This window comes from Opisthocomus hoazin, chromosome 30 (assembly GCF_030867145.1).
Source record: "Opisthocomus hoazin isolate bOpiHoa1 chromosome 30, bOpiHoa1.hap1, whole genome shotgun sequence".
In the NCBI taxonomy this organism is placed as follows: domain Eukaryota; kingdom Metazoa; phylum Chordata; class Aves; order Opisthocomiformes; family Opisthocomidae; genus Opisthocomus; species Opisthocomus hoazin.
Window position 1 is genome coordinate 931,803 of NC_134443.1, and position 16,541 is coordinate 948,343.

The 16,541-nt window shown below is 49.0% G+C and overlaps 1 protein-coding gene across 2 annotated transcripts in view; it reads left to right on the forward strand.

Moving 5' to 3' along the window:
* The window catches only part of ASH1L (ASH1 like histone lysine methyltransferase), a 58,838-nt gene that overhangs the window by 369 nt on the left and 41,928 nt on the right, over nucleotides 1-16,541 (forward strand). For both annotated transcript variants that reach the window (XM_075445025.1, XM_075445024.1), the window contains exon 2: nucleotides 7,784-8,306. In XM_075445025.1, the coding sequence (XP_075301140.1) occupies nucleotides 7,884-8,306 (423 nt within the window). In that variant the 5' untranslated portion in view covers nucleotides 7,784-7,883. The remainder of the gene's footprint in view (nucleotides 1-7,783; nucleotides 8,307-16,541) is intronic.

Here is a 16,541-nt window from a genome sequence, read left to right on the forward strand (position 1 = left end):
CCCCGCAGGGCCGTGGCGGGGCGCGGGGCGGGGGATCCCTGACAGGCGGGCCCGCGCCGGGCGGGGGCGGGGGCTCCCTGACAGCCGGGCCCGCGCCGGGCGGGCGGGAGGCGGGGGATCCCCGGCGGCGGGAGCGGTGCCCGCGGGCCGCCCCGAGCCCTGCGGGGTGGCGGGAGCCCGGCGGCCGCGTGGGGCCGGGCTCGGGCTGTCACCGCCCCGGGGGAGCGCGGCCCGGCGGCCGCCTCGGCTCTCGGGGAGCCCCCGGGGGCGGCTCCGGCGCTGCGGGGCCCGGGGAGGCCGTGCGGGGCGGCCGGCGGCGCGCTGGCAGATGGGCTGGGGGATTTTCTTGCTCGTCGTCGGGACGTTGGCTGGTTTAGGTCGGCGGGTTGCGGACTCTTCCGCTTGCGATCCTTCCCCCCTGGAATCCCACTGCTGAATTTTTACTTTTATGACCTTTTTAATCCCGTTTTAGCTTTCTGATGGGTAATTGGGGATGTGCGGGGTGAGCCTGATGTGCCTTGGCCTCACCCACCTCTCGGATCAGAGGCCAGAACGCGTTGCTGGCCCTCGCTTTCTGTTAGGAAGCCTCCTGACTCTCCAGCTCCTGTTTGTCACCCCTGGTTTGTGGTTCCTGCGCCCCGTTAATTACCCGGCAGAGAACTGGGAGCTGCTTGGGATGCGGGTTCCCATCAGATGGCCTCGGGACACGCGTTTGCTCTCCTGGCAGTTGTGTGGTGTCAGGAGCCAGCGAGGGAAACTCGAGATAGCGGGGCCTGACGCTGCCTTCCCAGTCTTGTTCGGAGAGTTTTGGGGAGCAAGGGCTGCGGGTGGATGTGTGGTGAAAATCCCTGACCCTGCGTCCAGCTGGTTAAAGATGCGTAGTTTTCGTTTTCAACAGCAGTGCACCTTTTTGCATCTTTCCGTTGTTGGTTTTGATTGTCTTCCTTGCATCACTGTAATTGCACCAGCAAAGGCAAGGTTTTCCAAGAAGGTGCGAGTTCGTAGGGGTTTTTGGGCAAATCCTGAAAGAACTGGGTTTCCCGTGGTCATCCTTGAGGACCTTGAGACCATGCCTGGTGCCTCTGCGCGGATGGGGAAGTTCTGGCAGCTGGTTGAACATATGGGTAGAGATGGGCTCTAAAATCGTCATCTGTCTGCCTCCTTCAGTTCTGAAGAAGCATCCTTACTCGAAAATGAAACCTTCAGCAGCTTTTCTAAACTGTATAAGAATAGAAGACAGTGGGGTTTTTTATTTTGAGGGGGTCTAAGTACATCTTGGTTTTAAAGACAGCATTATGGCAACTTCTTTTTGGACTTTAGTTACATTTGATTGCTACAGGCAGTCAACAGTCATCCAAAAAGCACTCAATGTTTGAGTGATAATGAACAGCAAAATGATTTGAGCCATAATTTACAGAAAGGAGCAGCTTGTTTTCAGTTGTTTTCAGAGTTTAAACTGTCCTTGAGGATACAAAAAACAGTTTAAACACTTGGTGCAAGAGACAGGCTTATTGATAGAAATTATAATGCTGCTGTCACAAGAGAAAAATGGAAATAGCTCATAACGGTTGCTGAATCACTGTCATTTTGAAATCGGTATTGTTGTCAGATGGAGTGTTGACTTTTAAAAAAAAAATTAATTTGTGCTGCCATTGGCAAGAGGTCGCCTTTTGCTGTTGTGGACACATTTCTTCCACTGCAGTGAGGTCATGTGTTTCATCTCGCAGCTTTCACACAGGAAAAAGGCCTGATAGGCAGATCCAGCGCGATTGTTCTGAGAAAGCAAACCCTGTATTTGTTCCTCGTTTTCTGTCGCAGGGCCCTACCTGTTGTGCAGCGCAGAGGGTGTGCAGCCCCCTCCAGCCCAAACCAGCCTGTGAGTCTGAGACCATCCTGGCACTGGGCTGTTTTTGCACTAACCAAAGGCATTGTCTGCACATTATGTCAGGAGTTAACAGTGAAATGCTGGTTTACTTTGTCCCTTACGTTATCCTTTTACTAGGAGAGTATAAATAACGGAGTTTTTTGTTCAGAAAAGTCCGTTGGAAGGCGTCAGGCGCAGAGGGATACCTCTCGGGAAGTTCCTGGATCACAAATTCAGAGTCTGGGAGAATATTTTAGCGGAATTACCACAGCATACGTTGGGGTTTTTATTTTTTCCCTAGGCAATCAGGATTGGCGGGTGTTGGGACTAACAGCATAAGGCTAAATGAACCTTGGGTCTGATCAAATATGGGGTTTGTTATGCAGCGTTTAGCAATTTCATGTTAATTTGCATATGAATAGTGCAACAGCAGAAGTATCAGGCAAGTCAAAATTCAACCTCGTGTTTCCAAACTTCTCCGTTAAGGTGCGATATCAGCAGAAGTAAGGTTGAGGTAGCAGAAGAAACGTTCTGTCCACTTAAAAAGTTTTCTTCCCACTGGAGCGTGCTGGCAAAGTGTGGTGACGTCTGCCCTTGGCGTTTCTTCCTGCAGGAGAAGTGTCCTGCTACCGCTCGCTCCCCCGACCCCTGGCCCGCGCTGTCTTTGCCACAAACGCTGCTGTAGAATATTCCTCGTGGCCAGACAGGTGCTCTGCTCTTTTGTGGCAGCCAAACCCACGTCTGACAGATTCTGTTTGTAAGGTGCTGGATTTGTCACCGCCTGCGACACAAACAGTAACTTTATTTCTGACAGTTGTCTCCGTCTCCAAGCAGTCAACAAGTGCTCGCGGAGGTAACCGAGCTCCTTGGACTTCTGTCTCGGTGACCTGCAGCCGTCGGTGCTGCTGCTTGGGATAAGTGATGTGGAGAAATGTAGTGGGGGTTTTATGACACGTTTTATTCTCTGTTGGAGAAAGAACTTCTGAGTGGAGCAGCTGTCTGCCGTCACAGAAGAAAGAAGACAAGGAATACGAGAAGGGATTGTGGGAGACTATAGAGTTACTGGTAATATTCTGGGATTTCAGACACTCAGCTGATTTTTTTTTCATGTCCCGTGGAGCTGAAGCAGTGGAAAGAACCAGAAGAAAACACCTCCCAAATATAAAATGACAATATGTTTTTGTCAACAAAAGCAGTAGCAGAAATAAAGATAATTTAGTAAATTGGACAGAGGGAAAAAACCTGGTGTTGCTGGGGGGGGACGCACACATATCCAGGAGCTGGCAGAAGTCAGCCCTTGTTTGTTTTTTTGTCTCTGGAAAAGCAGGGGATCAGAAGAACAGAAATCTTAGCAGATGATGGGCAAAAAGGGCTTTGGATGTGTCAACAGGGGAATAAGAATGAAGAATAGGTGTTAAAACTGCAGATGGCATTAGACAAATCATTAACGAACACCGTTTGGTTCCAGGTAGCGCGTGTCAAAACGGATGTTACAGCGCTTCCTGGTTAACCTTTTTGGGGAAGAGCAGTTGCAGGAGGGATCTGGGATCTACAGAATCTACTGGATGAGAGAGTGAAAGTTTTATGTGTTTTGCTTCTTCAGGGAGCTGACTGGGACACGTCTTGATCAGAATTTGTAAGTCTGCGTAGAGATTTGACACTGGATGGTTCTTAACCTTGCAAAATTAATGGTAGCCCAAGGTCCCGCGGATGAAAGTTGTTGCAAAATGTGGATTAGGTCTTGGAACAGAGACCCCAGGGAAATGGCAGTTTCTTTCATCAAAAAAAAAGTCGTTAAATGAAAGATGTTGATGTTGCTTTGGAAGGAACTGCTGTGGGTCTGCGAAATGTGAGCGGTGGGATTGGAACTGCTGAGCGCCGGTTTTGGCCTGGTGCAGAATGCTGTGCTGCTTGGTTGCAGCCGTGCTTTTTAGCCTGAGTAGTTACGAAGCTGTGTGGGTAAGTGACAGCGTGAAAGCTCAGAAAATACTTAATCGTGGGCACAGGCAATCAGGCTCCGCTGCTTTAATTTCCCATGAATCTTCCTGGGCACAGCAGATGGATGTAGTGCTTCGCTTGTAGAGATCCTCGCGGTGGAGGCTTGCAGAGCTGTCTTGCAGGGATCAGGCTCATCGAAGCAGGTACTTTGCAAGTCCGTAGTCCATTTTTCTGACCTGAAGAAGCCTACAGCGTAATTAAAACCAAGACTTGCAAATTGACGGAACAAACGTGGAAAGCGCAGACACAGCTACGTACCGTACATCACACAGGTAAATACGAGAGTTTTAAGTCTTGAAAGTGCCAAATCATTGGAGTTTTCAGGGTAGATTCCTGCTGGCTTTTAGAGCTGCCTCTGAACTGTGGCTGTCGTCGTTTGGCTGCTCATTGGCGTTGACGTCCAGAAGGAGATTTTAGGGCACGAGCTGTGAGAAGAATGGTACGGATCCCTTGGACTAGTGAGGCCCCATCTGCAGTGCTGGGTCCAGTGCTGGGCTCCCCAGTTCAGGAAAGGTGAGGAGCTACTGGAGAGAGTCCAGCACAGGGCTACGAGGATGAGGAGGGGACTGGAGCATCTCTGCTACGAGGAGAGGCTGAGGGAGCTGGGCTTGTTCAGCCTGGAGAAGAGAAGGCTGCGAGGGGACCTTAGAAATGCTGATCAGTATCTGCAGGGTGGGTCAGGAGGACGGGGCCAGGCTCTTCCCAGTGGTGCCCAGCGACAGGACAAGGGGCAACGGGCACAAACTGGAGCAGAGGAAGCTCCAGCTGAACCCGAGGAAGAACTTCTTCCCTCTGAGGGTGCCGGAGCCCTGGCCCAGGCTGCCCAGGGAGGCTGTGGAGTCTCCTTCTCTGGAGATATTCCAGCCCCGCCTGGCCGCGGTGCTGTGCCCCCTGCTCTGGGTGACCCTGCTTGGGCAGGGGGTTGGGCTGGGGGATCCCCAGAGGGCCCCCCCAACCCCCCCCATGCTGGAGTTCTGGGATTCTGTGACTGGTGCAAGCGGGGCGTGCAAAGCGGGAAGAGTCGCGCAGAGACGGCAGTGTTGTTACTTGAAAAAAGCGGGGGGAAGGATATGTGCGGTGGTTGTCAGTGGTGAAACAGAAAACACCCAGGAACGGGACCAGGTGGAGAGCCAGGGCACAGTTACACGCACCTTGAAGACCATGGCAGGAAGCCTGAACTTGGTGCAGCAGGGAAGAAAAAGCGTTCCTGGGATGCAGAGAGATGAGACGTAACCAGTTAGCGGTTATGGAAATGATCAAATTGGCAGGCGCATTTTCTGTGAATTAGAGTGGGGTAATTGGAGAGTCGAAGAGAAGAAGATTACAGTGATCGAGGCGAAATGATGATTAGGTCCAGGATTAGCATTTTTGTTGTCTGTGTAGAGAGGAATTAATGGGTAAATAAAATGACCTGCTATGTGTTTATGAGAGCCATCAATTTTGTGACTTAGTTTCTGGGATCGTTCCTGGTTCTGTGTTACCGCGGAACACCAGCTCAGCACAGTGCTGCTCCTCGCGTTCTCGCGGCGCGCTTTGTCTTGGTTTTCCAGTTTCCAAGGTCAGTGTGTGAGGGTAATTACTGACTTAGAGTCGTGCTGTTGAGTAAATAAGGAGCCAAATACAGCAGTATAGATGGTGCTATTTCCATTTAATTTGATTTTAGGTATTAAGCTTATTAATTTGATTTTAATTGTAGGAAAATGTCTGAAGTGGTGTAGCTGTTCTGGACCATAGTCGCTAGAGAAGGAAACATTTGTGTGAACGTAGATTTGAGAGTTGTATCGTGGCCTGTAGGACTCTCTCCTTTTCTTGAGCTCGAATAATAAAAATTCATGCATTAGCTTAGGGTTATTTTGCTGCTGGCCAGTCTTCCTTCGCACACTGGCATGTAGGGAAAAGCCCGTTTTCGGTGGCATGGTGTAGCCTCATGTACTGAACGCTGGGCCTGAAGTAGGACCTGTCACCAGCTTGCTATCTAGTCCTCTGCGTCACAGAGCTCCACCTGTTTCTTCTGGTTGCAAAATGGAGATTTTATCTAATTACCTCTGGTCTTCTGAGTAATAATGCCATTTTTGATTTTTCAGGATTTTCTTGGTTGAAGAGTCGTAGCTGCAGATAGAAATCCCTTTTAATGATGCGCACAGAACATGTGAAAAGAAGTTTGTTTTCTCTGAGGACGTAGCCAGTGGAGCCTAGCTTGCTAAAGACTTGCATTTTGTGTCCTCGGCAGCGTTTCTTCTGTCCCCTCTAATCCTGGCGTCTGACTTCCAACCTGTGTCCACTGCAGTCGCCCAAGCCCTCTCCCAGTATCGCCTTTCACATTCCTGATCCTCCCCTCTTTTTGTACAGTGCTGGTGGTTACTGAGCCCCCCCAAAACACCCCCCCCTCGCTGCTGTCTCTGCTGTTGTTGTCTGGACAAGAGGCATCTGGCGCTGGGACCTGCCGCTTGCTGATGGGCTCACGTGTGCGTGTGCTGACCTGCCAGGAGGCCAAGTGTCGCAGATAATTGCTGAGCTCATTGAAACCTTCCTGAAAGCAGTGAAACTCTTTGTGAAGTTCACTGAAACTGCTGAAATCTTTTCACAGCATTCCATACAGCTTAGACTTAATGATTCTGTAGAAGATACAAACAGAAAACCAGGCTGGTTTAGTTCCGGTGATGCTCTTTCCAGTACATTGATTGTTTGCTTTTCAGACCTGCTTCCGACATCCATGCTCAGAAATGATCAAGACAGTTAAATGACAAAGATATTTAAATGCTTTCTGCTTAGAATGCCCCTACAACAAATCCGTCCACCTGGGTTGTTCTCTTTGGGCTCCTGGCACTTGGGAAAGGAGAACTTCTCTGGCGAGGTGCTGTTCAGGCTCCGGAAGGTTGGGTCTGGGGTGCTTTGGTGTGCCGTGCCCGTGGGGCAGGTGGGCGTATGGACGACGTGCTGCCCTAGCAGGGTCAAAAAGACCCAACACTGCCTCAGCGCGCTGCAAGGATCCTGTGTGTCCTTGTGACTGTCACAGTTCGCTCGGAGCTCCGGTTCACCGAGTCCTGCGCGGGGTTGCTGATTTTCAGGTCCCTGTTTCTGTAAACATCACTCGTGTCCTTTCTCCGACATCATACTCCAAGTGTCTGACCGTACGGAAAAGCGTGTGTTTAGCTTCTGCTTTGTAACCTGTGAGTTGTCATCTCTGGTGGTTACTGATACACCCTGTTTGTGCCTTCTGCAGGTTCTTCCTGTGATGATTTTTGTTTCCATAGATAAAAATACAGTGGGGTACACCGATTTGGTTTGTTCTTCAGCAGCAGGGGAAACAGCCCCTCACGGGTCCGTGGTGGTCTGCGGGCGAGCACGGGAGGCCGTGCTGGCGCGCTGCATGAGCGCGCTGCCAGCTGGGGATTCGAAACCCTGGCGTTAGCACGTCGATTCCAGCCGCCACTTGCTCTAGTTCTTAAGTTAAGCTGAACTTTCCTACTGGCTCAGACAGTTAAAACCTGATTGTCTCTGGGTTTTGGATGCTTTGTCACAGGTTTCATTGGCTGCGTCATTCCTTAGATGCAGCGGTTTCCGTGGGGCCAGACTGAGAGTGGCAGTACTGGGGGCAGCTGGGCTCTGCTTTTAGATGAGAAAAGTTATTTTGATGATCAATACTAAAAGCCTTAACCGTCATTTGCAGTGTCCTCTGGATGAACTGGAAATTGCATTATAATAGTCACATCATTTTGATTTTCACCTGTTGTCTAAAAATGCTTTTGCAGATAAATTGTGTATTGTAGCAGGTGATGGGAAGGGTTGGTGTTTTGAAACACCAGCTGCGTGATTGTGCTTGTCTGAGATACGATTGTTTGCTTTCTAATTGTTTTTAATACTAATTGGGTTTCTGCTAGAAAATTGAAGTTTACTTCTGTTTTTCTTTTTCTTCTTCAGAGTAAAAGATGCTGGCTGCCAGTAGTAGAACAGATATTCTGTGGAACATATCTCTGTAAATCTTCCCGAAAATTACCCGAAGGCATATATTCCGCCTGTGATGGACCCTCGGAATACTGCTATGTTAGGCTTGGGTTCCGATTCTGAAGGGTTTTCTGGGAAAAGCCCCTCTGTAGTAAACGTTGGCACGTTGGTGGGAAAAGGAGAAGTAGAGCTAGAGGGTTGCACCAAGGAAGACGACGACGGTAAGAAGAAGAATCGGGAGGGGAACAGTGCCGAGAATGGGAAGAGTGAGGCTCTGACTGATGCACAGCAACAGTTTTCAGTGAAAGAAACAAACTTTTCAGAGGGAAACTTGAAACTGAAGATTGGTCTTCAAGCAAAGCGAACGAAAAAGCCTCCCAAGAACCTGGAGAATTATGTGTGCCGGCCTGCCATAAAAACCAGCATCAAGCAACCAAGAAGGGCACCGAAGAGTGGGAAGATGACAGATGAGAAGAATGAGCACTGTCCTTCAAAACAAGTGAGTAGTGTGTTCTACTGTTTTGCAAGTCGTAGTAAATTTAAACTGTATTTAACAGTTTCTGGCGTCTCTGCCTGATCACGTTCTACTAACTTTTTCCATGTAACCTCTGATATTGAAGATTCTGAAGTTAGAAATGGTTGGATTAAATTTCCGTCAACAGGGGAAAATGCTTTTGCTCTTTCACAGCTTGTCGACATTGCTTTTTAACAGTAGTGGAAGATAATTCCCGTGCTAACTTTAAGTGGACATCATAGGTAAATTTCTGAAAAGCAATCGCGTGATTTTGAGTGTCCTGTATAGAAAGGAGTGGGGGGTGTTGTCTCTTGTGAAATGGGGCTCTGTATTTGCCGTGCTTGTCTCCAGTATTTGAATGGGGTTTTTTTCTTACCTGTTAGAACCGTTGTTTTTGCTGTGTGTCTGAACTGACACTCTGAAAAGTCTGAAAGCAGCATCTGAAAAGTGAAAAATGCTTTTCCAGACAGGTTAGAAAACAGCCCGATGATAAAGTGCATCTATACTGGCTGGAGAGATGTGCCAGGTATTTTCCAAGTGTCAGGAGATAGCCCTGCCTTGAGGATGTCTTGTTTTTGTGATCTGCGTGATGTAAGAAGTAAGAACAGCAATAACGGATAGGGAAAACAGAATAAATGGCAAGAATTATAGATGTAGTTGCATAGACGCTAAATTTTAGAAGTGTTTTGTTACAACACGTTCTTTTTTCCAATGTACAGAGAAGTTTTGCTGACTAATGAAACATTAGAATACCCTCCGTACCTGTCTCCCGTTGGTACGTGCCTGCTGGTTTCAAGCTGAGGCTTTTCCCTGCGCTCCTGTTCTCCTTGCCCCCGTCGGCGTTTCCTCGGGAGCGCGTATTTCTCTCTCCCAGTTCCCTTGCGCCTTCCGTACGTAGCCTTGTTGAACTCCACAGCGCCGGGCGATTCAGCAAGAGAATACGAAGCCCTGGAGGTCAGGTCCTTCCCTCGCGTGGGTTGTCTGTCCGTGGGGCTCCAGCGTCAGAGGTTCCCAGGGCTGGAGGTTTCCGTTTCTCCTGCCTGTGCTCCACGCATAAGGCTGCCTGCATCCGTCTGCCCTGGCGCGTCTCGCACGGCAGAGCCTGCCCAAAGGGAAGGAGCGTTCCTTGCTCTTGTACTGAGACCCTGTCCGTCGGACATACCCAAACCTTGTTGTTCTTTCCCCGGGCGTACCCAGGCTTAAGGTTTCCTCGAGGAAAAGGATCTTCAAAAAGAGGTAATAAATGATGCCTGGAAAGAACAAGTGGGCTGTGTGTCAGGGATAAAGGACTGGAATTACTTTTTCCAGACTCTGCCATGCAGCTACATTGGGGTGTTTTTTCTCCATTATCAACCAAAAGGCATTTTTCGTCAGTCTATCAAACAAGAAATTCCCAAGTGATACGTTCATAACTTAAAACTCTGGCTATGGCCTTTCTCTTACCCGCTTCCATTGCATAACAAGCTTATGATATCTAGTGATTTCTCTAACTCAATCTTGAAAACATTTGGAAGGGTGGATCACGATTTATCCTTGCACTGATGATTTTTTTTCTTTTTAAACAAGACTGCGTTGCAAGGAGTCGTGTATTGGGCCGATCTGGAATGTCCAGTCGTTGATCTCTCCTGGTGTCCGCGTTGAGGTGGTCCTTGCAACTGAAAGTCTCGTGCTAGTAAAGAGAGCCCTTAAGTGTGGAAACTTTTACATTGCATCAAGAGGTCGTGCCCTGAGAATTTTTACCAGGGAGAATAATTCATGTTTAAACGCACATGGTGACAGCGCAGATTCTTCATCCTTGGCATCTTTGTTTATATATTAGGTTTTTCTTCAGGAGATCCATCACATTTCAAATGGAGATTAGAAAGCTGGGAAACAAATATTACAGATAGACAATATCCATAATATTCAATAATATGATATTGTGGATACCCTATCACTTTTTAATTCCGGCTGTTCCAAGTGGAGTTACTCCTGCTTCTTGTCTGGTGAGCAAGCTCAGTGCGTAGTGTGGAGAGGCGCAGATCTGTTGCATTAAATGTGCCTTGCTGAAAATCATTCAAATCCCTGAGTAATGGTAATTCACCTTAGATACTCTGCTCTCTCTCTCAAATTGTGCTGAAATGGCTTTCGAGTAGTTTAACTCCGGATGTTCCCTGCTGCCGTTCTGGCACTGTGGATTGTTAGAAATGACGGTTTGCAGCAGCCTGCAGATTCCTAGCAAGTGTGATTAAAACGTGTCTTTCTAGAAACAAATGCTAAACATGGAGTAAAACCATTGCGTGTTCTAAATACGATACCTGAGGGATTTTTTTTTTCCTTACTGCAATGAAATAAAGCAAGTTTTCGCACTGCAAATTACACTTCGGATAATGAAAGCAATCCCTGAATCTTTCCTTTCGATGGAGAGGAGGGAGGAAAAAAGCGAGTATGTGACCAGTTTGGAGCAAAGCGTGGCAGTGCTTTGAGCTGTGAAACTGAACTCTCTGTGCTCTTAGAGGAGGAATAAAGAGTTTGAATGGAAATGTGGCACTTGCAGTGTACTGACTTAACCACTAAGAACACAAAGAGAAGTAGTGGATATCTTCTCCTGGGAATACCAGTGTAAAAATTAAAATAGTAGGAAAATGCTTTGCATCCCCATCTCTGACAGCTGCTGCTTCCTCAGGCCGACTGCTGACAGGACTCCGAAAGCTACGGCAGTGCGTTCAGTCGTGTCCGTAGAGGGTTTATCTCCATTCTGAAAGATGAGTGGCTTAGATGAAGTGGGTAAGCTGTGTATTTACAATTGGCCTCCAGAAATGTATAGACAAAAAAGCTAGTAGTCTTCTGAAGAGAAAATTGTAGAACAGAAAAGAGAGACCTAGAAACGGCAAAGATTCCCAGGTGTTGAGAAACAAAAGTGGAAGTCACTGTAGCAGCAAAACAGTGTTTGGTTTGCGTTTTGACGCTGTGTACAAACCTTGGATTTCTCTCTTCAGAAGGGTGCCCTGGGAAGCACAGGCATTGCCCTGGCGTACCTGTGCGAAGCCGGAACACCTGCGCCCTGGGCAGAAATGCAGATTTTGCTTCTGGTCGTTTCAGCACAAGAGGCGTGCGAATGGTTTCCCTCTGCGTGCAAGGCAGATGTAGCCGATGACATAGCAGAGTTTTAAAAGTTTTAGAAAATAGAAGGCAAGAAGTGACCGTAACAGCCGGCGGCGTGGCGGAGCAGTGAAGCAAGTCGGAACATGCCCTTTCGCTCCGTCTCCTTATTTCTTCATAAAACTGCTGAGCGCAGTGTTCTGCAGTGCTTTCGACTGCCCTTGGTTATGGAGGGAACTGATGAAATCACAGACACTTGCTGAAAATTTTCAAGCAAAAAAGTAACAAAGCTAAAGAAGTGTTTTGTTTTCTCTTTGAGTAGCTCAGTAATATTTTCTGCAGCGTAGACGTAAGGTTTTGCCTCCGACGACTTGCACAAAGTCGTTTGTTCTGGTAGTTAGCTAGAACTTGCTTTTAGAAAAGGGTAGAAAGTCTTGATGGTGAAAAATAAATAGCAAACACACTTTCACTCATTATTTGGGGAACTTGTGTGGAATATGTTGATGCCACAACTACCCAGGCGGTTTCTGTGACTCTTCAGAGTGCTTACTGGAGTGACAGCCTGTGTGTTGGCCAGCAGTACGACAGCTGAAGTGGTAGTGGGTATAGCTCTGTGTGAGTACATCTGAAAATCCTTACTGCTTGCTGGTAGTTCTCAAGAGAATTAACAAACAAAATTTTCATTAACGATCTGTCCTCTTCTATTTCAGCGTTTGGAAGCTGAGACTATCTTGTGTTTCCTAATTTGGTTCTAGTGTGAGAAGTGCAACTTTTACACCAGACTTGAGAGGAGAGATCCTTGTTCTGGTGAAGGATTATCTGCTCTTAAGCTTTTTGCAAAGTAGTAGCAATAGTAATAACAGTGGCTAATAATCTAGTAATAGTAAGTCCTGAGATCATGCTGTAGTGTAACCGTGAATGCCTTTTTTAGAAGGAAAGCCATTTTTTTGCTGTTGGTGCCTGTGATGATTCTGGAATGATTGATTATAACCTGTTAATAGTTTATATCAAAATAACCTGCAGTTTTCATTCTCCAAATTGATGACACAAGTCTAGCAACCGTATGTCCGTACGAAAGATCTAAAATTCTAAATTCAGCTCAGTGCAAAATTAACACCAATACCAATTTTATAAAAACCTACATGTTTAACGTAGTTGCTTGGGGCGACTGGATAGAGTTTTAAGCCAGGTAGTTGTAGCTGAAGATTGCACAGGAGTGAATGTTTTTGTTTCTAAAGCACAAAATTATTTTTAACGTTATGCAGTCGAGGCCTTTCCTACAGCTTTGCACCTAGGTGAAGCCTGGCAAAAGCTCTGAAAGCCAGAGCAGCGTAGAACAGGTCTAGAACTCCTGACGGAAAATGCTTGTACTGCAAGAACTCTTTTAGACGTCTGTGTGGCGTGGTCGACTTGCGCTGCGACACGAAGGTGTCGGTGAAGAAGCCCGAGGGATGCACTTGTCCGTGGGCGTGTTGGGTGTGCTGGATGCGTGAAACACCTGCGAGATGTTAGGGGGTTTGGGGCTTTTTCTGCGAGTGGTTTGTTAGCAGCCCTCACAACTATCGGCATTAAAACCTGGCTTGACACCTTCTCTGGTATAAAACTGCATTTGTTCGAGTCAGGCAGTGGAGAAGGGCTCTCTGCTCCACGGAGCCAAGGAGAGTGAGATGCTCAGTGCGCGGCGTGGAGGACCAGCTGCCAGCACCAGGAGCAAGCCGACAGCAAGAGGCTGGATTCGCCTTTGTCGAGCTGCCTGCCAGCATGGCCGCGCCAGCCGCCGGCGTAGCGCTGGGCTCGCCGAAGGCGCTTGGTAGCATGGTTGGGGCTGCAGATCTCTGCTTCCCGTCTCATGGAGGGATCGGTTGCACGGTGGAAGTTATTTCAGGGAAGCGGGGCTCCCTTTTTGTCTCCAGCGCAGCAGGACATATCATGGCTGCTCCCCGCCTCCCAGCTGTGTTTTTTGTGAGTACGAGGTGGTGAAGTTGGGGGGAAGTTCCTGAAATGTGACGCTCCAGCGTCATTTACATAAGATTGCAGCTGCCACAGAAAAGCTGGGCTAAGCGCCAAACTGTTCTCTGTAGACCACGGGCTCTTTTACAGCACAGCTTTAAAACCAGTAACCGATGCGACTGGTGGGTTTGGTTCTACTGCTGCAGCAGCTTCGGAGCCATCCGACCCCAACCGATGCTCGTGGCCGCTTTGCCCCGGACGGAGAACGCTGGGCAGCGACGTATCCCTGCTCTTGTGACATCTTGTTTACTTTCTGGAAACGCATTAGGGCTGGCGGGGCAGTGAGCGTGACAGCTGATGAAATTTAGCTGCTGGTACCTCCGGGATTTTAGTGGGGACCTGGTAAAGAAACAGGCAGTGACCCAGGCTAGTCTGAAATACGTGGGGTGACCTGTTCGCGCTAACTTTCAGATAACTTCTTCAAAAGCTTTGCCGTTGGTGTGTAGCACCGCTGCTGCTGTGCCTGGTGCTGGCAGGGTTGTGCTGATGCTGGCGTAAGCTGAGAGGTTTACTTGGGTTCCTCAGTACCTGAGCAGTACGTTCAAGTTCCTTTCTTCCGTTGTTGCCTTCCATACAGCACATGTCCTTGTTGTTTCTCAAGTTCATGGCTGGGCACTACTTAAGTTTAGTTTTTATCATCTGTTTACATTAGGCTTGCTCATCCTGTAGGATACTCCTTAGTGGCAGCAATACCTGCCATTCCCCTTAACAGAAAAATTGAGATTTTAAATAATACAGAATTGGAAGGAGGAACTCGGAATCTATGCTTTGTGGGGTTTTTTTAATGTTTTTGCAGCTGCAGCAGCAGCCAGGATAGTGTAGCCTTCTCTGAAGAAGATTAGATACTTTGGTCAAGGTGTCTTTATTAACTGTGACCAGGTGATATTTTTTCCTTGGAAACAACCACACCACCACCAACCCCAAGAAAATACATTGTTTCTGTTAATCATACTGATTATGAAGTTGCTTTATGGAAAAAAAAAAAGAAAATAGATTCCCATATAAAATTTTTTGCTTTAAAAATACCTGGACTTGAGCAAAGCACTGGACACTGTTACGCACAACGTCCTTGCCTCTGAACTGGCGAGACACGGACTGACGGGTGGACCACGCGGTGGATAAGGAGTGGGCTGGGTGGTCACTCAGAGAGGTGCGGTCAACGGCTCGATGTCCGGGTGGAGACCAGTGACGAGTGGCGTTGCTCAGGGGTCAGTACTGGGACCGGTGGTGTTTTAACACCGTTTGTCAGCGACATGGACTGTGGGATGAGGGCACCCTCAGCAATGTGCCGATGACACCAAGCTGCATGGTGTGGTCGACATGCTGGAGGGAAGGGATGGCATCCCGAGGGGCCTGCACAGGCTGGAGAGGTTGGGCTGTGCGAACCTCCTGAAGTTCAACAAGGCCAAGCACAAGGTCCTGCCCAGGGGTCAGGGCAGTCCCAAGCACAAATCCAGGCTGGGTGGAAAACGGATTGAGAGCAGCCCTGAGGAGAAGGACCTGGGGGTGCTGGATGACAAGAGGCTTGACACGACCCGGCAGTGTCTGCTGGCAGCCCTGAAGGCCAACCATGCCCTGGGCTGCATCCGTGCCCTGGAGCGTGGGCACAGGGCAAGGGGGGGGATTCTGCCCCCTTGCCCCACTCTGCTGAGACCCCCGGGAGCCCTGCATCCAGCTCTGGAGCCCTCAGCACAGAACAGACCTGGAGCTGTGGTAGCGGGGCCGGAGGAGGCCCCAGCAATGACCCAAGGGCTGGGACCCCTCTGCTGGGAGGAAAGGCTGGGAGAGCTGGGGCTGCTCAGCCTGGGGAGGAGAAGGCTGCGGGGAGACCTCAGAGCAGCTGCCAGTGCCTGGAGGGGCTGCGAGAGCTGGAGAGGGGCTGGGACAAGGGGAGGGAGTGATGGGACAAGGGGTGATGGCTTTAAACTGAGAGAGGGGAGATTTAGATTAGATACAAGGAAGAAATTCCTCGCTCTGAGGGTGCTGAGGCCCTGGCCCAGGCTGCCCAGAGAAGCTGTGGCTGCCCCCTCCCTGGCAGTGTCCAAGGCCAGGTTGGATGGGGCTGGGAGCACCCTGGGCTGGTGGAAGGGGTCCCACTCACTGCAGGGGGTTGGGACGAGATGATCTGTAGAGTCCTTTCTAGCCCAAACCATTATATGATTCTATGAAAACACTGAAAAAATTACAAACTTTTTTTAACTTCTTGCCTGTCATCTCAATAGAAGTTTCTTGGTTTGTTTTTCATGTTCTTTGAAATTGTTTTTGGAGTGCTTGGAGAATTCACTCACCCTAGATGAGAGAGAAACTTTCCAGGGTGAATGCCTTCAGCTTTCAAAGAATCTTTGTTTGATGCCAAAGCCATGTTTTCACAATCCTGGCATCTTACTCAGATCAAAGCTAGTGTTTGGAAGGGTTTTCTTATTTATGTATTTTATTTAAATACCTGCTAAAACTTCCAAGCTCTTTGCTTGGAAACAGAAGATAACAAAAGGCGTAGCCTGACAAGAGGCGTTTGATACCCAGGGACAGCAGAGTGTGAGAATACAACAGAAGCTGTGAGGTGGGTTGTTAGCAGACGACACGGGAGGGAGAGGAGGAAGAAGGAAGGGAGCGTATCCACGGGTGGCTCAGCAAGCACGGCAAGGAAGAGTTGACTTCCCAAGTCAGTATTTAGGTGACTTTTTCAAATGTCTTGTGAAGTCCACTGAATAAAGAAGATTAAAATTTTGTTCCGAAGTTCTGCTCAGAAGTGAAGACCATAGAAAAGAGGCTGTAAGTCTGTGGAGACAGTCGCTGAGGCTGGTCCGAGAGGCTGCTTTAATGCTGTTCCGTTAAGGTCTCTGTCGCTCCCAGCCTACCCCAGGTACGTCCAAGAGTGTCGGCTGGAGGGGCTGGGTTCCGGGTCTGGCGCCGTGTCGTGCTGACTCAGCCGTTTCCCCGTCAGCGCCAGGCCGGCGTGCGGGCAGAGGGAAGCACACCTCCTGCTCCGTCCCGGCCGAAAGGCAGGAGCTCGGGGTGCGGCATGCCGGTTTGGGCACTGCTGCAGAGGCTCGCAGCACGCTACCTGAGCAGCTCTAGGAACCCGTCAGGCTGAACCCAGCTTGCAGTCTGCTGTTCCAGTCGTGCTGC